Source organism: Lycium ferocissimum, chromosome 7 (assembly GCF_029784015.1).
Source record: "Lycium ferocissimum isolate CSIRO_LF1 chromosome 7, AGI_CSIRO_Lferr_CH_V1, whole genome shotgun sequence".
Classification (NCBI taxonomy): Eukaryota; Viridiplantae; Streptophyta; class Magnoliopsida; order Solanales; family Solanaceae; genus Lycium; species Lycium ferocissimum.
This window is the reverse complement of record NC_081348.1, coordinates 10090166-10117708: the sequence shown is the minus strand read 5'-3', so window position 1 is coordinate 10117708 and position 27543 is coordinate 10090166. Positions and strand designations below refer to the sequence as shown.

Genomic DNA, 27543 nt, shown 5'->3' with positions numbered 1-27543 from the left:
ATTCTCTTTTTTCTTGTTCTTACTCATGTTATGGACAATTTCCTGAGTAAGTGTTACATTCTCAGTAATTAATCTACCACTAATGAAACTTGTTTGATTTTCAAAAATGAGACTTGGGAGAAAATAGTTCAGCCTTGAAGCAACAATTTTAGAAATTATCTTATTTGAAAAGTTGCTAAAGCTGGTAGGTCTCATTTGGGAAAAATAGTCAGGAGCCTCTATTTTAGGGATTAGCATAAGACAGGAATGAGTGTAGAACCTGGTCAGCTGCTTTCCTACAAACAAAGATTGAACAAAGTTAATAACATCCTGTTTAATTATATGCTAACATTTCTGATAGAAAAAACCATTGTAACCATCAGGTCCTGGTGCACTTTCAGGACTAAGGTCCTTAATTGCCCCCAGGATCTCTTCTTCTTCAGGGATTTTGGTTAATAGAGCATTGTCTTCTGGTTTGATTATACTTTGGAGTTGATTAAGAAATCCCAATCCATCTCGATTCTGCTAGTTATCTTTGCTAAAGAGGTTGTTCTAGTACAGGACAGCAGCATCTCCTATGTCAATGGGGTTTTCCATCCAGTATCCATTGGTATCCTGGATCCTGTGAATATAGTTCCTTCTTCTCTTTTGCTTGATGACACTGAAAAAATATGTAGAGCAAGTGTCTCCCTCTTCTTTCCATTGGATGTTTGCTTTTTATTGTAAAATGTTACTTTGAAGTCCCAAGTATCAGGTATATTCTGCAGCTACCTTATTCAGTTGCTGTCTGTTTTGACCAATAGGGTTTGAATCCATGATGGTTTCATGATCTTCCATAATCTTTTTTTAAAAATTTGACCTTTTCATAGATGTCCCCTATAGATGTTCTGGACCAATGGCTAAGCTCCCTAGAGAGGTCTTTTAGTTTTTCTTGAAAAACTCTCATGGAATTTCCTTCATGAGGCCTGTTTCAAACTTGCTCTATAAGTTCCTCAAAGCTTGGTTGATCAGACCAAAAATTCAAGAATTTGAAGTAGGAGATATTTGGTTGATCTGGGGACCTGTTATTGATGAGTAGAGAGCTTTATGATCAGATCCTTTTCTTTCCAAATGAATAACTAGTGTTTTCCCCATTATCTTTGCCCATTCCTCATTAATAATAAGTCTGTCTAGCCTTTTGTAAACTCTCCTGTTTGCTTCCCATCCATTACTCCATGTGTAGATGTCTCCACTGAAACCTGCACCAAAAAGTTTGCATTCATCCATACATTCTATGAAGTCAATGCTATGTTTTAATCTATGAGGTGTTCCCTTTTTTTTTGCTCTGGAGCTGTGATGCAGTTAAAATCTCCTGTGACAGCCCATGAGCAGTTCACAAGCAAGCTAATCTCCTTAAGATTCTCCCATAGTCTCTTCCTCCTTCTAGCTTTATTTCTTGCATAAATAGCTGTGAAACAGAAGCTAGTATTAGTAGGAATAAATTTCATATTGAAGGAAATTTGTTGGTTATGATTAGACAAAATAGTAGCATCTATAGTGTCCCTCCAAAAGCACCAAATTTTCCCACTTTTATTAGAAGAAGCATTAGTGAACCCCAGTTTTCTTTTATAAAAATTTATCTTGTTAACTTGAACAAAAGGTTCCTGGATAGTGACCAGGTGAACTTTATTCAAGTTGACAAGTTTTGTGAATCTATCAAAAGATTTTTTGGATTTAACACCCCTAATATTCCAATTTATGATATTAAACATAAAAAATTATTGGGGATAGGATACAGTTCTTCCATCCTTCACCCTGCTAGCAGAATGAGCTCTAGTAGTTTGTTGTTTTTTTTCTCTTCATTTTGAATCTGCCTCTTGGTGAAAGTCCCTCTTTTTCAGTGATTTCATCCATCTCCCCACTCATAGCCTCTTCTGACTCATATTGATGTGATGTAAAGGTCTCAATGAGTTTCTGAGCTGTTTCATCCTTTTGTCTTTCCACATCAGAACTAGTATCCCCTTGATTCTTCCTCACTTTTTTTCCTGCTCCATTATGCTCATCCTTGTCAATATTCAGCATAATGGTTAATTTCCCTCCAGTTTTCTGTTGTTGTCCATGTTTGATCTTGTCTGTTCTTCCTATATTTACTTCTATCTGTGTCTGTTCTTCCACTCTGCTTGTCTCTTTACTTTGTTCTTGGTTCTCTTGGATAGGTTCCATATTGTTTTGATTACTCTGACTATTGCTAGAGTTAGATCTCTTCTCTATTTCGTGATACTTTGATTCTTCCACTTTGCCCTCTTGATCTTGCTGATCATGAGAAAGTAAGACCTCATTGTCATCACCTTGCACACTTCTTTCAACCTACTGTGTATTGACTTCACTCTTTTCCTTTCCCTTCTCTCTTCTTTTTTCCTGCTTTTCCATAGATTCTTTGAAGCTAGTGATATTCTTGACCTTCAATTTTCTAGTTTCTTTTCTTGTTTTTTTTTTCCTTCTTCTTCTCCTGTTCCTTAATCTTGGCCTCTGTAGCAGCTTTCTTCTTGCTCTTTGTTTCTCTCTTTTCATGAGTAGCCTGAATTTTTCCAGCTTGTCTCACAGTGTTGATTTGCTTAGCAGCACTACCACAGCTAGCTTCTAGTTCAAAAGTTAGCTCCCTTTCCTAATTATCTTTATAATCATTGTCATCTACAGGATCCTCATAGTTAATAATGTCCTTGTCTTTATTCGATAATCTTCATATGCATTAGCTTTAGCTGCTCTTTCTTTTGGCTTAAGCTTTTCCCAAACTCTGCATTGTGCAATGTTGTGTCCCAAAATCTTACAATGTTTGCAGAACTTGGGAACTCCTTCATATTCAAGCTTTTGATAAAAACCTTTAAGGGGAAAATTAGGATTTTCCAGGCCAATCCATAATTGGTTTAGTTGAGGTTTGGTTAAATCAACCTCAACTCTAACCTTTGCTAAACTTGGCCTTGCCCTAACCTCTGTAGCATTATCAAGTGAGAAGGGTACTCCAACTAGTCCCAAGATCTATTTGACATAGTGCCATGAGTGGCAATGAAAAGGCAAATTGGGTAACAGTACCCAGACCGGCACCACCGGTGAATCCTCATGAGGAGAGAAATCTGGTGTCTATTTCTGGAACCACATGTCCATTCCGTCCATCTCTATGGATCGTTCAAACCAAACAATTTGGAAATCCTCCTCGTTAAATACATCAATAAAGACAGTACGATAATTGTAAGCCCCTATTTTCCTTTCCCCGTTAATTTTGATTTTTTCATCAAAAACCGATCTTATTCCCTCTACTTGAGGTCGGGTTCGAAGGAACTTACCAATAATAGTGTATTTACACTCTTCAGCCATAACCCCGTAGAAATCAGAGGATTGGAAGACAATCGCCGGACCACCATTATGCTTGATGATTTTGGTTTTCACCGTTGGGTCACCCATTCTCGTCCCAATAGGTTTTGGATTTGTGGGAACAGCTATTGCTGCAACATTTTTTTTTTTTTTTTGAGGAATTGTCTCCTTTTGTGGTGTCACTGGAGTCTTCAAAGCTTTAATATCTCCTAGACGTTCCTGTTGGGAGCCTTCCGGCTTCCCCATCAGTCAGTGTGTGGGAGCCACTCGCCCCAAAGAGGGGAAAAATAGTCGTTGTTATTACCGTTTGGTAAAGTTGTACGGGGAGTGTTTCTTTAGAGAGAGAAATATCTTAACTGGTGTTGTTTTGTCTTGATTTCGATACACACTTAAACATATAGAGATTGATTGCCATTTTGTAAGGGAAAGCTACAACAAGGGCTGATCATGATCAACTATGTGCCTACACAGAATCAACCAGCAGATGTTGTAACTAAGGGACTAAGCAGAATTCACATGAGTATCTCATGTCCAACCTAGGAACTTTTAGAGATTTTTACACTTCCTAGCTTGAGGGGAGTATTATAGTATGAAAAGTAAACATTAGGGGTATTATTGTAATTTACTATAGTTAGTTAGCTATAACTAACCATCCCCAATTTAGTTGAGATAGGAGCCTAAGGGAGTTAACATATGAGGCTATATATAGCTGAGTATATCAGTGTATATTCACACAATTTTAATACTCATTACAAATAAATGTTCTCTCTACAATATCTCATTTGTTCCAATTATCAGTGTTCTTAATTACGTTCACAAGAAGCAACGAAAATTGTAATATTCTCGAAATAATTTCAACCTACTGCTTTCTATGAACACACACGTGTACTTCAATGTTGCTTACTGGTTTCTATAAGCATGTGTATATTTATCTCCTCGATTAACTTTGTATGTGTGCTTTGCAGTTAGAGTTCAACTTTGTATGTGTGCGTGCTCTAAGATCCAACTTTGTTCCAACGAGGTAATTGTTTAGCTCAAATGTTTATTTGTTTGATCTATATTTTGTTTTGAATTGGTGATTGCGATTGTGTTGTTTGGGGTTTTTAAATTTTTGGATAGTGTTCTAAACAGATGATGATAGAATGGTGTAAGTAAGGAAAGAAATTTTATAATCAGATTTAGAAAATATAGAACTTGTATTACAAACTGATACAACTTGATCTTGTGCATGTAGAGATTATACTTTGTTCTATTAGCCGGCGATACATTTTACAAGTCAAAAGTCTTTGGTACCAATTTAAAATGTAATGACCTTCGCAAGCAGAAATTTCTTCTAGTGATTTGGGTGAAAACAAACAAACAGACCTCAAATTGAAAATACATTACACTTGTTCCAAATTGATGGTCTGAAACATTATTTGATTTTTATTATCTTTGGTGTTAACATCACCCAATTAACCTTTGATTCCTAATTTGTTTGTATTTCGCTTAGTTGATACTTATTTGTATTTATGACTGCACAATTCGCTTTATTTCAATTTGTATTCTCTTTGTAATTTGAGTTTGTATGCATTAGTTTATCTCTGATATGCACGAATAACCAAGATGATTAAATTTCCTTTTGTTTCTTATTTTGGCCTTGAGATTCTTGGTTATTATAGCAGTTGACTGACCTTGTATGCCTTTGTAGAAACAAAGTAATGGATTCAAACAACATTATTGCGTCTTTAGCTTCTTGTAACAAAATCTTAGTTTTACACGTGTTCAATCTGTCTACAACTCTTGTCATCTGTAATTCTTTGCGCAGTTCGATACATATTCTTCGAGCTCTATGCGCCTTAGTTTTCTCGGACTCGGGTGCGGGTACCCCATGCGGGTACGGATTCAAGTATCGGATTTTGTAAAATCTAAATTTTAAGATTCGGGGGTGCGAATTTAGGTATGGATACGGGTGCGGGGATTCGGGAAAGAAAATTCAAATTAAAGGAATAGAGCTACAAAGAGCATGCCCCCTTAAATTCTTGGTTTCTCTCTGTTTGGCCCATGAATAGGAGACAAAGAGACTATAACATTGAATGTATACCATTTCCCATGTCTTAAATCTGTTTTATTTTTCATTTTGAAAAATCAAAATCTCAATTTTTCCCCCAAATTTGTCCATTGACTCCGGTCAAAGTATCCGAAATTGGTTGACCGTATCCAAGATGTATCCCGAACCCGCACTCGTCCCCTGTCGAGACCGGTGCGGCATCAAAAATGAAGACTCCGCGCAAGTTAGGTCATATTCCACCTTCAGTATGCTTTACCTGCAAACTCTGGCAATTTCTTAAGTAACTTCTTTCTGTACATCACCTCAATACAGATGGATATCTGTGATTGATGCATGATTATGGTATTTTGGCTGACTTTATTCGTTAATAGAGTATTCATTTTTTTCTGTTGTTATTGTTGTATTTATCATTATTGTTGTTTGATACAGGATCACGTGAATAGTATAGCAGAAAGAGGGAAGATTTAAAGGTTAAACTATAAAGACCAGCATGGAAGGTTAGTTCTTAGCATCAGACCTGGTACCAAGTTCACTTTCACTTTTTTCCTCTTTAGACAAAAAAAGACACCTGTGCAGATTTTAATAAAATCTGTATTGATGAAACTTTACGTAGGAATCATTGAGTTCATTTCTCACCTCTAGGCCCGCCGTATGATTTATGCTTAATCTCTTTGCTTGATATTGCAAGTTTTTTGAATAATTTTCTTAACCCTTGGGATAATACTACATCCACTGTTCTTTCACGTGTACTTTGGTGCTGAACTTATCGTCTTTGATTCTTCATCTAGTGAATGATCTCATTATTGACAATCTTCATTGATTCGTGACTTACTGAAAATTTGTGAAAGTTTACTAATATCTTCGATAGGGTGGAATCTAACCCCTGTATGTAGTGGATGCAAATTTGCTCTAAGTCATGATTTCTTTTGTTATTCTCATTCTCCATAATGTTTATGTTGGTTCATATAATGCAAATTTTAGTATGTCACAAAAATTACTATCAGAAGGCTTTATGTCTTTCATTGTACTTATTCTCTTTTTGTAAACTTTTGAGTCTTTTTCTTCTGTGTCTTTAGTTTCACATTCCATCCTTGTGTTAGATTTTCCTTTTCATAATTTGGCTGAAAATTGGACAAAGAAAGAATACCAATAATTCTCATCTTCATTATCCCAAGATCGAATTCTTGTTTATATATGTTGTTTTTTTTTTCTTCTGTGTTTTGCTTCTCTTTCATATATCCACCCCTTCCCCAATTTTATGGTGTTGTTTAGAATAATTTAATTATGGACTAAGTATTATGGCTTCGTCTAAGCGCATTGCTTTCAGATTAAGTATTCAGTAGTTATAAGTTTCCATCTAATATTTTCATTCCATTATTTCAGCCTAGTGATGCCGATCACTCTACATCGCCTTTGCAGAATCATCAATCAATCACTTAGTATTTTTTTTTCATATTTATCTATGTGAAAACATTTTATATCTTTATGAAGTCAAAGTTGTACAATTTAAATTATCAAAAGGAGCTTGTACTATTTTAGTTTGGCATGAAGTCAAATTTGTGTTGTTTCGTACTATAGAAAATTTATTGAGAATTTGGTTTACGTTATATGCAGTATTATAGTATGGTTATTTATATATATGAACACGCAGGCTTGAGGTAATTTGAATCCCACACTTTTTTTTTTGTTCAGAATTTGAAATAATTTTTGGCGGTTATAAACCCTCACAAACTAAATTATAAACAATATTTAGACTAAATTGTGGGGGTCATAAACCCTCAGAAACATGAGTGTTTAAAAATCTGAAATCACAATTTAGAGGTTATAAACTGCCAAATATTGATTTTGAAAACCTCCACAAAGTCAAATTTTATTTTGTGACGGTCATCATGGAGGTTTTAAAAAACCGCACAATAACGCTCGTGGCATTGATAATTGTGGCGTTTTCAAAAACCGCCACAATTATGTTTGTTGGGGTCAAAAACTGCCACAAATCGATTAAAAAACCTCCACAAATTAGGTGTTTTTGCAGACATGAAATTTTTATTTCAAGCCAAACTTAATTTTAAGAAATTATAAGATACGCGTTTTAACCATTTTAATGACTCGACTCACTAAAAATATATTGACGAAGAGCCAACAGATATAACTTACATAAATTGATAAAAAAAAAATATTGAAAAATCAATATCTTAATTCAGAAACTTTCTTGCAACACTGATTTGTCAATTCATGTAAGATGTATCTGTTGGCTCGTGGTACTTTCTAACTAAATTTGACTCTCCATTGCATGAAGGAAACTAGCATAATCTGAGGTCAATTTTCAATTTTCTTCAAAGCAGGAAGCTTGAAAGTATGAATTTCTCATGTGTATTGTCTCACCGAGGAAATATCTGAATGTCTGCATATTTTCTCGATAAACTGATTACTGATTAAGTGTTATGTATCTATGAAAGACACTAGGGATGAATTTTAAAAAATATATATAAAAAAAAAAAAAAAAAAAAACGATGATGGCTCCTAGATAGGACTTGAGGAGCTTACAGAATCCAAAAATAGATTTCCATCGTTCAACCCTCTCCCAAATTTTTGTGTGTGAATTAAGATATTGATTTTTCATATATTTTCTAGTATATTTATTATATGAATTAAGATATTGAATTTTCAATATATTTTTGTCAATTTCGGTAAGTTGTATCCATCGACTCTTGGTCAATATATTTTTAGCAGGTCGGGTCGAGTGGGGCGGGTTAATAAAATGGTTAAAGTAAGTATCTTTTTATTTCTTAAAAATTTCATGTCAACAAAATTTTAATGGAAAAATCACTACAATAGGTTGAGTGAATTTAAGAAAAAATCTGCAACGATTGGTGACTTTTGGGTTAGAAAATAAAATTAGTGGCTTTACGAGTGAATTATAATAGTTGGTATGACTATTGAATTTAAAAGCGAAATTGAATGGCTTCAAGTGGTAAGAACTTTAGTTGAGTGACCATTTGAGATATTAGCCATATTTTCTTCCGCACACCATTATCCTTAAAATTATAAAAGTTCTTTTAGCCGCTAATTTATTGCGAGGTATCATTATACACATTTCAATATTTTAATTAAAGATGTTAGAGTGTTCTAGACCAATGTCCAAAAGTCCTCATGAATGGCCACGGATTCTTTATTAGCACTTGTCATTATTTTTTTGTCCAAAAATTGTTAATGCAACTTGAACCACATAAACCGTAACAACTTCCCACTGTCTGGATTAATCAGGGGCATGTTTCAGAAGGGACAACTAAACACTAGCTTATTGTTCTCATCACCAAACACTTATAAAATCTTAATAAACAATAATAAGGCTTCTTAAACCTCTCCTAAGCTTACTCACATGAATTACTTATCAAGCAGGTTGGTAAGCTTAATTTTAAAAATGCTTAACTTCTTTGAACAATAACATGTTTCTCCCTTTCTTATCAAAAGCTTATTTCTACCAACAATATTCGCAGGAATTTGAATGCACAGTTCAACTACTTGTGTGGTCTTATGCACATATCAAAAGATTATATCATGCGAAGACAGATGGTATGTCGAAATTAGAAAAGGAAATATAAATAAATGAAGACCAACCCCCCCTCCCCGGTCACCCCCCTTCCCTCCACAATCTTAAATTAATATAGCTACACAATGAGTTAGGTCATTGCACATATTTCAAAATTATTAAAAATGACCCTCAGTTAATATGGACTAATTAACATGTATTTTTCTTCAATATAAGAAAATTAAAGTAATAATATTGTATAGGAATTAAAAGTTTACCTTATATATATATATATATATATATATATATTTCGTGATTTAAGTGTCCTAGAATTTGAGATGGGGAAATAATATTCAGCCTTATCTTGCATGAAATTAAAAAAGAAATCTTTGTGAATTAATATTTTATGTTATGTAATACGCTATTTTTAGTTTTCAAATAGAATAAAAATCTTTCTACTTGAAAAATAAATAAAAATTAAAAATTAAAAATAAGATAGGCCTTCCATATTTTGAATTGAAATGGCATAAAGATCTACTACAGCTAAGTTATTTTTGCTTAAAGACTACTACTAAGTTAATGGTACACAATAACACACATTGAATGGAAATTTCACCAAATTATCATATTAGAATCTAGTCACTTTCAATGGTGGAACCAATTGGCTCCAGAGTCCAGAGGCCTTAAAAAAATAAAGCCAATATAAGTGTCACAGTTGGACCAATGCCATGCTTGATTCTTTGGAAGGCGCGAGGGTTTTGAAGCCAATTATGAGAAAGTCTTTTGTTGGAGAATGACGAGAGATCATAACGAATACTCCCTCCATTTTTTATTTTTAATAAGTTGATAATTCATCATACATGATAAGGAGTCCGGAACCTAAATGACCCAAAAAAAAAAAAAAAAAAGTGAAAATGAATCAAAATACCCCAAGAAAAAGTGATACCAAAGTTACCATTAACGAAGTAATTCTTGTGTTGTTGGACTTAAGTGTGACGGCTCAGTTAAGTCCATTAACGCAGTAAATTATAGCGTTATTCTTTTTTCTTTTTTTTTTTGGTTAATTTCACTCTTTCTTTTAAATTTTCACACTTTTTCCGTACTTTGGCCATAGATTGATCATGCTTCGAAACTCCGGAACTTCAATATTTTAGATAGAACTGATTTATTTTTGTGCGATTAATGAATACATCAAGGATACGCAAAACTTCGGGTCGTCGTTTCAGTGGTTGAGAAGTGCTCGAAGTAAGTTTTGTTTGAAACCTTGTTATCATTACCTTTAAGTTTTTTATTTTTATTTTTTAGGGTTTAGATTTAAGCGTGTTATTTTTAGTTAATGCGTAAATTTATTTCGATTATGTTGCAATTTTTTAATAATTAATTTAGGAGGTGACACGAGTTAGTTATAAACTATAACAAAGAGTAAAATAAATTTATCATTAAGAAATAGATACGCAAAAAATATACTTAATATTTACTTAAACTATACAACTTATTACATATAGACAATCATCAATCGGTCCCACATGTAGTAGACTTTAGAATACCATGAAGCCTAAGGCATATACGATCTCCACCACTCTCGTCATTATCCCTGCCCCCCTTTCTCCTCTTAATAACAGGACGCTCTTCATCATGATCATCCGCCCTTTCCTTCTTTGCGCTCTTGACGATAAAGTGCTTCTTCTTGGGATTGCGTACCGTTAGTACGCTCAGAACATCCGGTCAGATGGGCTCATTCTCATCGGGAGACGGGAACGCAACATAATCATCCTCATCGGGATACGGGACCACAGGCGTCAAATGGTGAACGTGAAAAAACATATAAAAATTAGCATTAATTTAATTTATATTGAATACATTAACGTTTGTTAAAAATCAAACCTGTGTATCAACGGGTGCATGAGTAAGCTCCTGAAAGGGCCCCTGAGGTGGGTCTGATGCAGAATCTGAAGTAGTCTCATGAACGGGATGCTGAGAGGCTGAAGCTGGAGCGGTGTCCTGTCAATATAATTATTCAATAAAATTAAAAAAAAATTATATTGAATATATTAACGTTTGTTAAAAATCAAACCGGTATATCGACGGAATTTAGTTTTTCGTTTGTTATTCATTTTATAATTGTAAAAATTATGTTATATATTAACTAACTAATTAATTCATAATTAACAATCGCTAACTAATTATTCTTCTAACTATAATTAAAGTAATAACGAACTAATTCATTTAACAAAAATTTATATTAACTAACTAATTAATCATTAATTAAATAATTAACACATAAATTAGATAACTACTTAGCACATTAACAATTACCATATGATAAACAATTTGAATGAACAAATTAGCAATTACATAATTAACAAATAATAAGAGATTAATTTTCTAATTAACAAATTAGCATAGAATAAACAATTAATAAATAGTTTAAGTATATTTTTTGCGTATATATTAGTATATTTTTTGCGTATATATTTCTTAATGGTAGAATTTATTTTACTCTTTGTTACTGTTTATAACTAACTTGTGTGACATCCTAAATTAACTATAGAAAAATCGCAAAATATTCGAAATAAAATTACACATTAATTAAAAAATAACACTCTTAAATCTAAACCCTAAAAAATAAAAATAAAAACAACTTAAAGCTATTGATAACAAGCTATTGATAACAAGATTTCAAACAAGAACTTACTTCGACCACTTTTCAACCACTAAAACGACGACCCGAAGTTTTGCGTATCCTTGATATATTGAGCCTATATTATTAATCGCACAAAAAAAAATTGGGTTCTATATAAAATATTGAAGTTCTGGAGTCTCGAAGCATGATTAATCTATGGTCAAAGTACAGAAAAAGTGTGAAAATTTAAAAGAAAGATAGTGATTAGCCAAAAAAAAAAAAGCATTAAATTACTGCGTTAAGGGTACTTTGGTATCACTTTTTTTTTTCTTGGAGTATTGGGTTCATTTTCACTTTTTTTGGGTCATTTAGGTTAAGGATACTTTGGTATCCTGAAAACCACAAGATTAAAAGATATTTCATTCTTTTGTGCGAATTGCCCTTCAAAGTCACTGGTCTTTAATTTTCCCCCCTCAAATTGGTGGTCTTTAATTTTTGCCTTCACTTAATACCCCGAGGTTCTGGGTTCGAACTCCAGCTCAGTTAAAAAAAAAAATCGCAAGGCAGAGGTTTGGATTCGCAAAGCAAAGTTATGCATGCCTGAGGTAGAGTTTAAAAGTTTGCCTGAAATAGAGTTTTTCATTCAAACTCTGCCTGAGGCTTAACTTTGCTACAAAACTTTGCCTTGTGATTTTTTTTTTTTTTTTTTACTGAGCCAAGGTTCGAACCCCAAACCTCATGGTATTAGGCGAAGAACAAAAATTAAAGACCACCAATTTGAGGGGCAAAAATTAAAGACCAGTGTCTTTGAAGGGTAATCGTGCAAATGACTAGTACAGTATACATATCTTTAATTTAAGACCACAAGATTTATAACTCACTCTTTATTTCTTAAACTCCTTGCTTAGTCAAACTAAGACAATGGAACGGAGTATGAAATCAAATCACAGGGGGCCGGTGCCAAAGATTTCTGTTATGCTCTAAAATTTGCATATTAATTTGCCATTCAAATGCTTTGGTTACCTTACTTTAATGGTTGATTCATTCAACATCCTGTAAAATTTTCAATGTTATGAGGTTTTATAATTTGAATAATAGCGGTAAATGCATAGTTTGTTTGATAAAATCGATTAATTTCTAAAACTTGCACACACTTACCTTACCTTCTATTATTTGTTACTTTTACATCAATATTTCTTTGAAGTTGGTATGACGGATACTATCTAATCTCAATTTGTCCACAAGAGGTGACTAAATCAATCCAAAAAGGTACTAGTTTATTACTCCTATGAAGTAAAAATTGTGTAAACTCATATAAAGAGATTATAATTACTCTCAAACAACTTGATACTTTAATGGATTTATCGACAACTAATAAATCTCCTGATCCTTAAGCCTCATACTATGACTTAGGTACCTTTTATTTATAGTACTTAAACTATAGTGTAGTATTTGTTTGTATTAGTTATTTATATCTAAGTTTATCCAGTTTATGTGCCACAACTATAATTTGGGAGTCAAAGGAATAATTTTTATTTTTTCTCATACATTTTAAACTATTTTAATTATTAGTATGACAAGTAGTTGCTGTCTATATAAGTTCTAAATGTTACATACATCATTTCTTAGAAATGAAACTTTTATATTCGAGTTTACACAAATAATTTGATCGTCATACTTAAGCACTGGGAATAATAGCCCGTTTGGTCAAGCTTAGGCAACTCAAAAGTGATTATTATTATTATTATTATTATTATTATTTTTCTTTTTTTAAAAAAGAAGGTGTTTGACCAAACTTTTAGGAGAAAATAAATGTTTTTAGAGGGTAGCAGAAACTATTTTTCAAAAGTTAAAAAGTGTAGTTTTTCTTAAACTATTTTTATTGAGAAAATACACAAGCACTTTAAAAAACCTGGTCAAACATTATTTGTTACTTAAAAGTGTTTTTCAAATTGGTTAGTCAAACACTTTAAAAGCCACTGCTTCTATACTTTTTTTAAAGGGAAATTTACACAGTGTAAATAACATTTAAAAGGTAATTACTTATAATAACTATAATTTAAATTAATCATTTGCTATAGCTAATACTTACTATGTAAATAATTACTGAGCATAGCTATAACATATATTTAAAAAAGATACTACATTAGAGAAAAAAGTACATTGAGAAAACAAAAAAGCAGTCTACTTTCTCCACCAGATCTGACTTGATGGCTTTGGATTTGCTGGTTATATCTTTGCTGCTCTGATGACTCGTCAGAGGTGAGCTCCACCACCGCTATCGACGGAGAGGGTCGGCGACGGTGGTGCTGTTGGTGTGGGAGTGACAAAGAGGAGAGGAGAAGTAGTGGTAGTGGTGTTGTTGTGGCGGATGGCGGCGGTGGCGTTATCGATCTAGCCGGCGCCTTCACCTCTTCCTCCTCCACGCCGCCCTCAGTTGATTCGCCGGAGTTCAATGTGGTTTTCCTGGCGTGTTTCGTCGTTGCTGCTACTGTCATGGATCTGGCCGGCTCAGCTGAATATCTCTATTTTTTTTTTTTTTTGCACTTATATTGTTTGAATACAACAGAATTTAAATACAATAAGTTGATGCAGTATAAAAGTAGCTCCGAATGAATATAGCGAAATACAGCCAAATTGAAATACAATCGAATTTGAATACATGATATTGTAGCTACAAAATATAATTAGCAAAAGCGTAGCTATGTCTAAAAAAAAAAACAAATCAAAGTGTAGTCACTTGGGTAAGTTTTCCTTTTTTATAATCACTTCTGATAAGCTGATTTTGCTCTATCAAACATGAAGTCAAAATAGGCAATTTGCACGATTCCCTTTATTTGGGGGTGGTCTTTAATTTTTGGCCCTGAAATTGCTAGTTTTTAAATTTTCGCTTTTCGCCTAATATCTCGAGATTTTGAATTTGAATCTCAATTCAATTAAAATAAAAAAATTACAAGATAGAGTTTCGTAACAAAATTAGGTCTATTCGGTATAGAGATTTGCCTTAAGGTAAATTTTTATCTAAAATTAGGCATTAAGATAAATTTTGCCTTAAAGTTTAACTTTTATTTAAAATTAGGTCTATTCAGGTAAAAGTTAGGCTTTAAGGCAGATTAAAATTAGGTCTTAAAGTAAATCTCTGCCTTCAGATCTAACTTTTATCCAAATAAACTTAATTTTGGGACAAATGTTAGACATTAAGATTGAGGTTTCACGAAAAGTCTTGTCTTGTGAAAATCTTGTTCTTTTTTTTATTGAGCGAAAATTCAAACCTAAAATCTTAAAATATTTTTAACCGCTAAAAAAAATTAAAGACAGACAATTTAAGGGACAAAAATTAAAGGGCAGTGCGTTTGAAGGGCAATCCGCACAAAAAAAAGGTCAAAATACGGACATTATTAGGTCTCTCCACTTAACTCGGGGCAGGACTGGTTTCTTCCAGGGTCTTCCGTTCATGATTCATCCCAAATTCCCATGCAACAATTCTCTAATTAAATACTATTTTCGGATCAAAATGAGTGTCCATTTAATTTTTTATCAAAAAGAATGTTCACTTATCAAATTAAAAAAATTAATTTTATTTTTTCAGAATTATTTCTATTAAGTATTATGGGATTAAATTTTAATACTGATTTAATTAGAAGTAATTTGATCAAATTATTTATTTTTATTTAAAAGTTAATATTTTTTTAAAAGATGTACAAATGGCTAAGTAGATATCATTTTTTTTTTTTATGCGGAGGGAGTAACTACTAGTAATTAATTACAAGCATAATCCCCAGTTCCAGAGCCTTCCCCGCAACTTCAATCTCAGCCTTATTTAACACGTGGTAGGCCACAATCAAATAATCATGAGAAACCAAGTACCCTTGCGTTACTTCTAATCCACCTGCTCTCTTTTCACTTCACCTCTATATATCACACCACTTCCCCATAACATTTTCTTCAATTCAGTCCACTGAGACCAAATTAACAATTAAATTTTCTCCATTATCTACAACTAAAAAATCCATTAACCTCCTCAATTAGCATGGCTCCGTCAATTGTGAGTGTAGGTGACAAAATGGTGAAACCAGTAATTAATGATAGGGCCTACGTAACGTTTTTAGCTGGTAATGGTGACTATGTTAAGGGTGTGGTTGGGTTAGCAAAGGGTTTAAGAAAGGTCAAATCAGCGTATCCGCTTGTGGTGGCGGTTCTACCGGATGTACCGCCGGAGCACCGCCGTATACTGGAGGCGCAAGGCTGTATAGTAAGGGAGATTGAGCCTGTTTACCCACCTGACAACCAAACTCAATTTGCTATGGCTTATTATGTCATCAACTACTCTAAGCTTCGTATTTGGGAGGTAAGTGGACCCCTTTTTTGACACGTATCATGTTTCTAGTATTGCTTTCACATTTGTCGTCACACGTGGGTGGACCATGGGATATGTCACATTTTTACTGTTGCTACGTCCCGTTATACTCGTGGATGACCCATTAATAGGGGTGGACATGGTACCATGCATCTACCGATTATCATATGCCAAAGTCATGGTACCATGCATCTACCGATTATCATATGCCAAAGTCATAGAGGACTCTCAATTATCTGAACCTCAAAAATAAGATAAAGCGTAAGCTTATCACAATCATGTCGAATCATCGAATATGTAATTAACTTTTTTAAAGTTTTTGTTAAAAATTAATGTGTAAAAATTTATTTAAATAATTAAAAAAATACACCTAATTCTCTTTAAAAAAAAAATAGATTGTCGGAAGCCAAATTTTGGAGTTTTGTAAATGCTCCATTGGAGATTTTTTAAAATTATTTAAATTAATTTTAAAATCAATGACATGATTTATTATTTTTTTTGGACACAGGTAACATGACATAGCTTAATTTTATTGGTCTATTTTTTTATCCTGACATGAGATTTTTGCATCAAATAGGTGTTTAAAGGCACAGATTTATTTTAACTTGGTATTGTTTTAGGTGTAGTTAATTAACTAAAGGTTATTGACATTGGAGATCTGTGCATCAAATATAGTGTATTGATATAGTGTATTGTACATTACGTGGATGCAGTTTGTGGAATACAAGAAGATGATATACCTGGACGGTGACATTCAGGTGTATGACAACATTGATCATTTGTTTGAATTGCCAGATGGATATTTCTACGCAGTAATGGACTGTTTCTGTGAGAAAACATGGAGTCACACGCCTCAATATAAAATCGGCTACTGCCAGCAGTGTCCGGACAAGGTTAAGTGGCCTACTGAGGAGTTGGGTCAGCCGCCATCCCTTTATTTCAACGCTGGCATGTTTGTGTTTGAGCCCAGTCTTCATATTTATGAAGACCTACTAAAGACTCTTCAAATCACCCCTTCTACTCCTTTTGCAGAGCAGGTAAATACCTTTGTTGATCTTATTATCTGTTTTCATTGGTCAAGCTAAGGCAATTGATTGATTATATGAATATGAATGGCAGGACTTCTTAAATATGTATTTCAAGAACATCTACAGACCAATACCTCTAGTGTACAATCTTGTTCTAGCAATGTTATGGCGTCACCCCGAGAATGTTGAGCTGGATAAAGTCAAAGTTGTACACTATTGTGCAGCGGTGAGTTACTCAACTAAATGTAGAAAGTTGATATTTCTTTTTGGGACAGATTAAAATAGAAAGTTACCTACATGAATCATTAATATGGGAACAGAGGGAGTAAGTATTTAGTAATCCTCTATTTCAATTTTTGTCTTATTTTTTGTTTTAGTCTTTTTAAGACTACAAGATTCAAAAAGTGTTCTGGTACAATAGACACATGTTTAGTTTAAGAAAGATTCAAAAGTTCTTTATTTTCATCGTTTGGGATCCTGTATTCAGTCTAACTAAGACACACATAATATAAGACCGACGGAGTGCATGAAAAAGGGGAGCATAAGTGCTGATTTTTTGATGATATTGGAGCAGGGATCAAAGCCATGGAGGTATACAGGGAAAGAAGAGAACATGCAGAGGGAGGACATAAAATTACTGGTAAAGAAATGGTGGGACATTTACAGCGACGATTCATTGGATTACAAGAAACCGGTTGCTGTGAACCAGGTGATAGCTGATGCAGGAGCAGTGAACCAGCTGCAACCATTGATTGCTGCTGCTATGTCACAGGCTGGTGCAGTCACATACGTGACTACTCCTTCCGCTGCTTAATTTTATTGTACTTAGCCACATGGCAGTATATTAGGTCAATGTCCCAAGCCCCAGAGGTCCTTGCATTTTCAAATGACAGGGTGAACGGACAAATGGTTGAAGTTTTGTTGATAGATTTGCAGAGGTTCTTTTAGGCAAATGAAGTTGTGGATGATTTGTTTGTCACTTCCGATTTCGTTGTATTTGAATTGAAATGTGTGAGCAGGTGCACAAAGTAATGTATAGTATTTTAGATGTACTAAAGTATGGTTTGGTTCTTCGTTGCAACTTGCAGCTTTCATTCACCATTTTAAGTCTCCCTTATATCTTTTTTCCTTTTCTCTTACGGCTAATGTGGAAATTTTGATAAACTGCACTAGGATTCTAATAAGTAACCTCGGCAATATATCTGTATGTTTGTAAATGAAATTGACTATGAATCTTGTTTCAACCCAAAATTAACTTAATGAGTAGATAAGATGTAAAGAAATAATAGTTCAATCTTTCAACCGAATGTGAGACGTTCTATTACAGACTGCATGTCCAGAACCGGACCAGCTAAACTTCTAAAAGCATAGCACCGAAAATGGAGAATAATTTGGCTACGTAACCGTAATCAAAAGTCGGCTAATGAAATATGAAACACGCAAAACACTGTAAAGAGATAACTTAGATCAAAGTGAAACACTCCTGGAACACATTTTCATTACAATATTGGTTTTTAACCATACTGTTAATGATTCCGGTCCTTTTTTCTTTGCCAATACCCTTAGTTGGTTTTCCTTCTTTTTCTTTGTGTTACCAGTGAAAAGCTGATGTTGGTCTTTTAAATTGTCCTCTGACATGGTTCCGCTGGTATGAACATTAACTAAGAGTAATTAAAAAAAGATATATGCCTTAATTTCGCATATATTGAACATAAAAAGCCCTTGAATATACGACACGGGATATCAATCGAAGATGTAGCTAATGAATACTTGGAGTTGGTCCCCTATCCTTCCCAACCAAGAAGGTTACAACCAGAGCATCCACCCAACAGAATAGAGCTACGGATCCAGAGACAAATTAATAACCACTAAGATGATTAAATTCAAAATTTATTTTGACACTGCAGTAAACATAGTAAGGAATCCTTGAAAAAGAAAACCTTGGACAAAAGAAAGATAACAAATGAACCGTTTACAAGTAATTGACAAAGCCTATTCTGTGAGAGTCTCACTACTCCATAATCCAGAGTCCAAAGATGCTTAGTCTCTATGCCTGCAAATTGGAATAGGCAATAACATGGAGTTAAAATCAATACTGTATGTGATTACCTGGGATGACGATATGAAGTTGAACATCTCACACTAACCTTATTTGCTATGTTGTTTGACAGCCAATCTAGCCCTTCGTACAGACCTTCACCAGAAGTCGCGCAAGTGCTCTGGATGTACCTGCGTAGAGATGCAATCAACCGTTAATCCATCAGCTCCCAAAACTCTGTGAGGGTGGGGGTTGGGGGACGCGAAGCTAACATAGCTGAGTTAGTATACCAGTGACGCTGGCGGAGAGAATGGAGACCAAGCTTGTCAGTTATCTCTGCTGCGTTCATAGCATTTGGAAGATCTTGCTTGTTAGCAAACACTAGCAGAACAGCATCCCTCAATTCATCCTGTGAAGGTGAGGACAATATTAGAATTGAGTCTCCTTTTAGTTTCTTCGAATAGGGAGGAACCAAGCACAAATTTGCTAACCCCCCATACTGGGGAAATACTGACATCAAAATCAGAAGACTTAAAAGTTGCAATATACCTCATTCAACATCCTGTGAAGCTCATCTCTAGCTTCAACTACACGATCTCTGTCGTTGCTATCAACAACAAAGATAAGTCCCTGGGTGTTTTGGAAGTAGTGTCTCCACAAAGGACGAATCTGCAGATCACATAGACAATTCTCATTAGTACCTTCCTAAACCTCCCATATGTTAAATTTATCCTTAAATCTATTTGAATCTGGGTGTTACTTTTAGTAAGAATCACAATGACAATTGCAAGCCAAAAGACATCAAACCTAGTTGATTGGCACAAAATTCTCTTCTTTCGGTTAGTATATTACTCATAAAGGTCCTAATTCTTTCTTCCACCTCCTCGTTATCAGAAATTTATATATATCTTTCAATTTTAACTATACCCTATATATTCTTAAGAGTCAGATAATTCTTGTTTTTCCTTTGAGTAATGTAAGGATCCTTTTTCTTTTCTTTTTTTTTTTTTTTGGGGGGGGCGCCGGGAGAGGGGGGGGGGGGCTGTAATGGTGGCGTGAGGTTGAAAGAATGCTGCTTCCGTTGGTGCTTTGATGAATTGTTTAACAAACAAAGAAGATTATCAGAACTCATACTTATAAGACTGCTCCTTCAATAAGGTAACAAAAAGAAAAGGTATAGTTTCTTCAGTTAAGAATGCATTGTACTTTAATGGGATCACTTGCCACCTCTAGGTCTGCAATGCATATTCTTAGAAAATGAAGTAATGAACTTGTTGAAATTAGTGATGACCAAATAAAGATATGGATCTTCAACAAAGAGGAGAGGTTTGTTAAGCCTTTAACTAGACTGTATTTTTTGACACTCCTCACTAGGGGATTAAACGAGCTTAGCTGAGGCAAGCTTTTGTATGGTATGCTCAGCTCGACTCATGCATTTGGCCAAAGCTTTAGCTTGCCTTGAGACGAACCAAGCCTTAACTTCCATAGCTCGAGGTTGAAGCAAAAGTCCTGAGTTAGGGAGGTTGAAATTTTTACAAGTAGATTTAATCGGCACAAAATGAAACCAAAAGCAATACTTTCTTTAAGCAATTCGCTTAATCAGAAAGGAATTTGTGGATCTTGAACATTAACAATTTGAATAAGTTTAATCAGAGCCAACCCAACAAGTCAGCAAGCTTGCTCAGCTCATTTTCCCCTATTCCTAAAGCATCAAATTCCTACCACGAATGGCCAATCCAAACAAAGTGATTGATTAACCTTGGTTCGATTCCAATGCCTTAATTAAGTTTAACAACAGCATAGCCTGGTAACAACTTATTTGAAGTAAGTTGATTAAGTTTTCTCTACTGTTTTCACAAGAAACCAAAGGATGGGGAATGCTGAAAGTTTTCCAGAACACATACCTTGTCCTGACCCCCGACATCCCAAACTGTAAAGCTAATGTTCTTATATTCCACTGTCTCCACATTGAAACCTGAAATGTATGGTAGCTGGCATTCAATAACAAGTGTAAAAACAATAACAAGAATTGTGGTGCATATTCATAAGAAATAAGCAAATAAAAATTAAGAAAAAATAGATTATAGAATGAAAACCATCTTTCTTTTGGCGGGACGAGTATTATAGAATGAAAAGGCATCTTAAAGCCACTGATTGATTGAATAGATTACAAAGACCACATAACGAATAAACCAAAGAACTAAATACAGATTCTGGTGAATTGCATTAATGAAAAGCCATTTGACGCTACAGTTGATTGGAAAGACAACAAAAACAGTAAATTGCATTCACCGCGCAATCCTTTTGTACAAGAAATTAAAAATAGAATAAATTGTTAAGCCAATTAAAGAAAACTTGAATGCCCTCATACAGAACTTCTCAAAATGAGAACACAAATGTTAGTAGCATACCAATGGTAGGGATGGTGGTGACAATCTCTCCCAGTTTGAGTTTGTATAAAATGGTTGTTTTACCAGCAGCATCAAGACCCACCATCAGTATGCGCATCTCTTTCTTGGCAAAAAGCCGACTGAAAAGCTTGCCAAAAGACAGCCCCATCTTTGAATTTTTCTGCACATTTCACAACATTTTAAACGACTAGGTAGCAGAGTTAAGGAAGTATACATCTTTATCAGTTGTAACACAATAGTAATAAACAAATAGATATTAGAATAAGATCATAAGATCTATCAAATACTCCGTATCATCAATCACAGTAAATGTGTCAAATAATTTACTGACGCTAAGAGGTAAAAATTACTCCCTCCGTCCCAATATATTAACACATATCGCTTTTCTCGAGTCAATTTGACTAAATTGGATTAGATTAACTCAATACTTTAAGATTAAAATTTATATATTTGAAAACTACACGAAAAGTACTATAAGTCGCAGCTTTTCTCATATCAATTTGATGAAAATATACATCTTAAAACATCGGTTAAAGTTCATGCTGTTTGAATCTCGGAAAGCGAAAAGTGCCACATAGGTTTGGAATAAAGGGAGTATTAAAATAAGATCATAAGATCTGTCAAATAATCCTTACTGACGCCGTAATAACATAACAGGTAAAAATCAACAAATACATAGATCATATAAAATGTCAACAACCGTAATAATTAACATAGAGAATGAGCCGGCGATCAGATCAAACTAGGAGGATTTCAGATAATTCATTAATCCACTATATCTTACAGAAGAATGAACGGTTGATATGCACGATCAGATCAAAACAACGGCACAGATATCAAACTAGGAGGATTTCAGATCGACTAACAAAATCAAATAAGAACAAAAAACACGATCCGTATTACGTAAACAATCAAGAGACTAAGGTGAATCTAGATCACCGTTGAAAAAGACAATAAATCAAATCAGAGTCGTTGGATCTAGGACTATAGGCATTTGTTCTTAGATTCAAATTACAAGAGGATAAACAGGTAGATTTATTAAAATGAAGATTGAAAAAGAAAAAGGAAATACCAGAGAAAGAGGAGAGAAATGAAGATCTCGTCCTCTTGGGGAGCTGTCTTGTTTGTTTTCGGTGGTAAATGGAGAGGAAGAAATAGAAGCAAGCTCCCCACGATTTATAAGGTCATCCAGCTAATTGCAAATATTTCTATTTTCTAATATATACTTTTGTCTTTTTATTTTTCTTGTCTGCTATACGCGCTTCTCTTCTCCCTTCACCTGTGACCCTTAGGGGCCGTTTGGTTTGAAACAAGTTATCTCATGATAAGGATAATATATTCTGGAATTAATTATTCTGAAATTAGTTATTTTATCTTCTCACAGAAATAAAATAATATTACTATCCAGGAATATTTTATCATAGCATTTTATTCCAATCAAACATGAGATAAACTCATCTCAAATATAATTTCGGAATTATTTATCCTTATACCTCATATCAAACGAGCCCTTACACTGTAATTTGCAACATTTTCCCCACTAACTAGTGTCACTTTTTTTTCCTTTTGGTATATTGGAAAAGACTAAGAGCATGTTTGGATTGGCTTATTAGGTACTTTTAAATCAAAATAGCTTTTAAGCATTTTTGTAGTATTTAAGTAAGATAAAAAAAAGTTCTTTTAAATACTTGTTTTTAAGCCAAAATAACAACATAAGCCAAAAGTCATAAGTTAGAATTTCTAACTTATAGTTTTTCACTTGTACGTCATAAGTTATAATCCCATCCAAACAAGCTCTAAATAAACTTCTTAAGATCTTTCACAAATTGCATTGCTCAAAGTAGGCCTGCTCATCGATCGGACCGGATCGGGTTTAGCATATTTCATATTATTATTTTGATTTTTGGGTTTCGCAAAATGTAATTTGAATACGATCCAAATACTATTGGATTGGATCGGAATTTTTAAGTTCGGTTTAGGATAAATTGATTTGGATAATTCGGATTTTCGGTTCGGCTTATAAGTTGAATTGCTTCTTCAAACAAAATGAACAACCAACAACAACAACAACATACCTGTGCGAAATCCCCCACAATGTGGTCCTGGGGAGGGTAGTCGTTGCACTTTACCCCGATCTCGGAATATACGGAGATTTTCCGAAAGACCCCGGCTCAAGAGCAAACACGACGAGAAAAGGTCGATAAGCACAATACGTTTCAAAGCAAAATGAAAACGAAACTAAAGAAAGCGAATAAGTCATGATAGAGCAGTCTGAAAAAAGGAAGCAGTAGCTACCACAGATAAATAAGATAATCGAAGTACAAGAAACAACATATAGTAGCAAGAATCAAAGGACAATAGACTATAGATCAAAACTGCGACTACCTACTAGCCTTCTACCCTAATCTGAGTCCTGCATACCCTCCTATCTAAGGTCATGTCCTCGGTAAGCTGAAACTATAAAACTTAGTAATAAAATATTCTTACCAAATGTCCTTAATATAAGTTCCTTGTTGCTACAACAATCCTATAAATAAAGTATTCATACAAGCAACTTAGTAATATTTTTGAATATGTGGGTTGATATGTAATGGGTAGGGTATATTTGACTTATTAGATTGGACATATAGGTAATGCACTAATATTTAATGGATAGTAGGCTAAACAGTATCAGAAATTTGGTTTTCGGATATCCAAAAATCCGGAGTTCCAAAACCAAAATCCGATTCAAAATCGAAAAATCTTAAAAATTAAATCTGAATTCAAATCCAGAATTTGAAAATTTCAAAATTTAAGTCCAAAATGTTCAAATTTCGGTTTGAATTTTAGGTTTACCTAAACTATGCACATCCCTAGCTTAACGCAGTGATGAGAAGAAACTCCATTTTCTTGAGTGTATCTTCACAGATTAGCAAATCTTCTTCGTATCTGTGACCTTCATTTGCTAGGTTGTCTGTACATTTATTTCTCTCCCTCCAAATATGTTTAATAGTAGCCTTGTTAACTTCAAGCAGATATTTACAATCTTCAATAATTGCATTAAAAGGATGATATTGTATGTCTTCCTCTTCGATAAACTTGACAACATGTAGGCAACTAGTTTCCACTTCTACTTCTTTGTCTCTCATGTCTTTAGCCAACTTTAGTCCTTATTTGATACTCCATAATTCTGTAATAGGGTCTGAAGTAGGCTTTATTTTATCCTAGTATTCTAGCATTCATTTTTCATAAACATCTCAAGAAAGTCGTCCAAAAACAGTATCTACAATGTGAGTCTTGACGCTGGCATCAGTATTAAGTTTTATCTTTCCTGCACAAAGGGAAGATCAAGCTATTAATTTGATTTATTTGGATACAGAAGACTGACTAGAAAATGTTTCAGCAATTTTCATTTCACAATCACTAATTTATTTGCATATGAGTTTAGTAGGTAGACATTTCTTCTCAATTAGATTTCTATTTCGCTCATTTATGTCATATAATTAAAAATATAAGTATTGCCTTACAAAAGAATTGACATGCATCATTTATAACATCGTCAAGTCATTCAGTCACTGGCTTAGTTCATAGCATCAATAACATTTAGCGAAATGAAATTGCTTCATATTTCAGATCCTGATAATATGTGAAGTATAATCCACATCACTATCACTTCGTTCACATTTTGATGATTCAATAATTTTTTTAGTAAATCTAAGTTTATTTGACATAATTCTATTATGTCTTACAAGCCATATGAAGTGTATGATCTTCTCATAAATGCGAAGTTTTCATATATTAGTCTATTTCTTGTCACTTGGGTGAAATCATTATCACAAGTAACATCATATGCCGATTTGATACTAAACTTGTCATTACTTGCTCCATTCCACGATAGAGTATTTACAAACACAATATGATCACAAATAAAATAAGATAATATATAATTTATTTCATATGAGTCAAGGAAATGAGCTATAAATGTGTTATCCCATTCTCCATCCAATAACACGTCAATTATTTTAACAAAAATGTCAACTCGATCAACGTCCACAGTAATTTGTCGATGAGTGGGTCTTCACCTCGCTACCAATTAAGCCAAAAGTTTATCAATATGCCATGACCTAAAATTCATTTTGCTTCGTTAAGCAAAACATCCTTAGCCTCTGGAAGATTCTTCTTTTAAAAATAGGATGCATTTTGCTTTGGTAGCAAGTTGATATATTTTGATTTTGAAGATGCTTCTAATCACTTTAGTTTTTAAAAAAAATGTTAGTAGCCCGTCTGAAACCTAATTTTATAAGGCTTGTAAGATTTGCTTCTTTACACTTTCTATAGCAGTTTTACTTTAGCTCGTATAAACAGTATCCCAATTGATAAAGTGTGCTCTTTTTCTCCTCTCTATCACCTCACAAGAAATTCCTGTTAATTTTATATATCGATCTTTGGCAAGTCATTAATAAACATTGCATATGTTTGTAGTGCTCAAATCACAAAATTAATAAGAGTAGCTCTATTTGCAATAAATAATATTCTAACTTTCCATCCAGATAACCACGTTTTGATTTTTTAATTATGTAATCAAAATGGGAGGAAACCCAGTGAATTAAGGAACACCCAAACACATTCCCAAGTCATTCGTTATGGGAATACCTATTGATAACTAATATATTAAAAGCATTTTGTCTATATAAATTGGGAAAGACAAACTTTTGATTTTGAGAAGTTGATGGAATGTCCCTGTAGACAATAAAATTCGCGTCGAGAAAATAATAATCAAGACAGGAAAATATCGCAACAATCGTTGTATTTGATTTCGTAATATGAGTGTTACAATCTCTATGATTCCTCTCGATTTGTCTTTTCAACAATAAATTCAAGGGCTTTTGAGCTTGATCTTGAACTTGATGGATTTGATTTTGACTTGGACTTGAATTCAAGGGCTTTTGAGCTTGGTCTTGAATTCGTCCGGATCTCTGTAACTTCTAGAGAAATACTGAAAGTTTTGAATGCTTTCTACTCAGCCTTGTAGAGAAATCACAAGCGTTTGATCCACGAGCTCTCCCCGGCTTCTTGTTAGAACTTCTCGTCCTTTTTCCGAATTATGAGACCCCTATTTATAGTTGTAGGATCGAGGAGTTGTGATAAGGATGCTTCTTTCGATCAATCGAATTGTCGACATGCCGATATTTGATTGGTTCGAACACGTTACTTGTACACATGGCGCATCTCCATTGGCCTTTGATTTGACTAGGCATGCTGCATCATTTTGACAGGTGGCATGACCCTATAGGCTCCTTTATTTGATTTGGCGTGCCACGTCATTTGACATGTGGCACCAATTTGGGCCTCTTGAATAAAATGACATCTTAGGGCTTGACAAAGTGGGTTCATCATATGTAGCCCAATTAAATGGACTAGCCCAATGAAATTGGACCATTACTTAAATCCATATTTATGACTTAAATAATTAACCCTAATTATATTAGCCCACAATTTATTTGGACTAATATATCTTGAATTTAATATAATCAAAATTTCTTGTAATTTAAACTTAACAAAATTTCATTGTCCACAAATGCCCCCTACTTCAAGGATTATCGGGTGTAGAATATCGAGCCACGATTAGACTTGAAGTACATATAAAAGTTGCATTTTTTTTTTTTTGGGCTTAACGAAAATAACTTGTCTGGACATAACAAAATTTGTTTCCAACGTATTCCACTGCCACAAGTCAAGTCCCATTAGAATACTACAAGTGATTTGACTTTCATTAGGAGAACACTAATTAAATAGAGTCCATATCAAACAACAATTGCATCCACCGACTCTATACTCTTATAAATACCCGTCAAATAGAAAGCTCATAATTATTTCCGAGTTTTGGCTGCGGCATAACCACGAAAGGTAGTGAGTAGCTTCTTGTGCTTTTTGCAAATAGAGAATTATTTCATGCATAGCAATGAAATACTCCATACTGATGCTAGACCATTTAATTTCCTTTGAGCTTTACGTGAATCAAGAATATTTGTTATGCTTTGCTATTTTTTTTCTTTTTTTCTTTTCTATGGTTTCAAAAGAATTCCAAAAAAAAATAAAAAAATCCCTGCATATCTTATCTGAAAAGTCTTTGCATGCACTCCTCGAAATTATATCAGATATGCCAAATATTATTGTACAATACTATTGCATTCATCTCAA

The 27543-nt window shown here is 33.9% G+C and overlaps 2 protein-coding genes across 2 annotated transcripts; one reads left to right on the top strand and one right to left on the bottom strand.

The window, feature by feature from the left end:
• Positions 1-15384: 15384 nt before the first annotated feature.
• On the top strand, positions 15385-17995 carry LOC132063305 (galactinol synthase 1). Its single transcript, XM_059455787.1, has 4 exons — positions 15385-15877; positions 16600-16923; positions 17006-17140; positions 17489-17995. Exons 1-4 carry the CDS (start codon positions 15560-15562, stop codon positions 17726-17728), a joined length of 1017 nt encoding a protein of 338 aa, XP_059311770.1. The 5' UTR covers positions 15385-15559; the 3' UTR covers positions 17729-17995.
• A 775-nt stretch (positions 17996-18770) lies between these two features.
• LOC132063306 (ADP-ribosylation factor 1) lies at positions 18771-22581 on the bottom strand. Its single transcript, XM_059455788.1, has 7 exons — positions 22436-22581; positions 21364-21523; positions 20857-20927; positions 19502-19621; positions 19243-19361; positions 19062-19143; positions 18771-18967 (listed from the first exon to the last, which is right to left on the bottom strand). Exons 2-7 carry the CDS (start codon positions 21509-21511, stop codon positions 18962-18964), a joined length of 546 nt encoding a protein of 181 aa, XP_059311771.1. The 5' UTR covers positions 21512-21523; positions 22436-22581; the 3' UTR covers positions 18771-18961.
• Positions 22582-27543: the final 4962 nt, after the last annotated feature.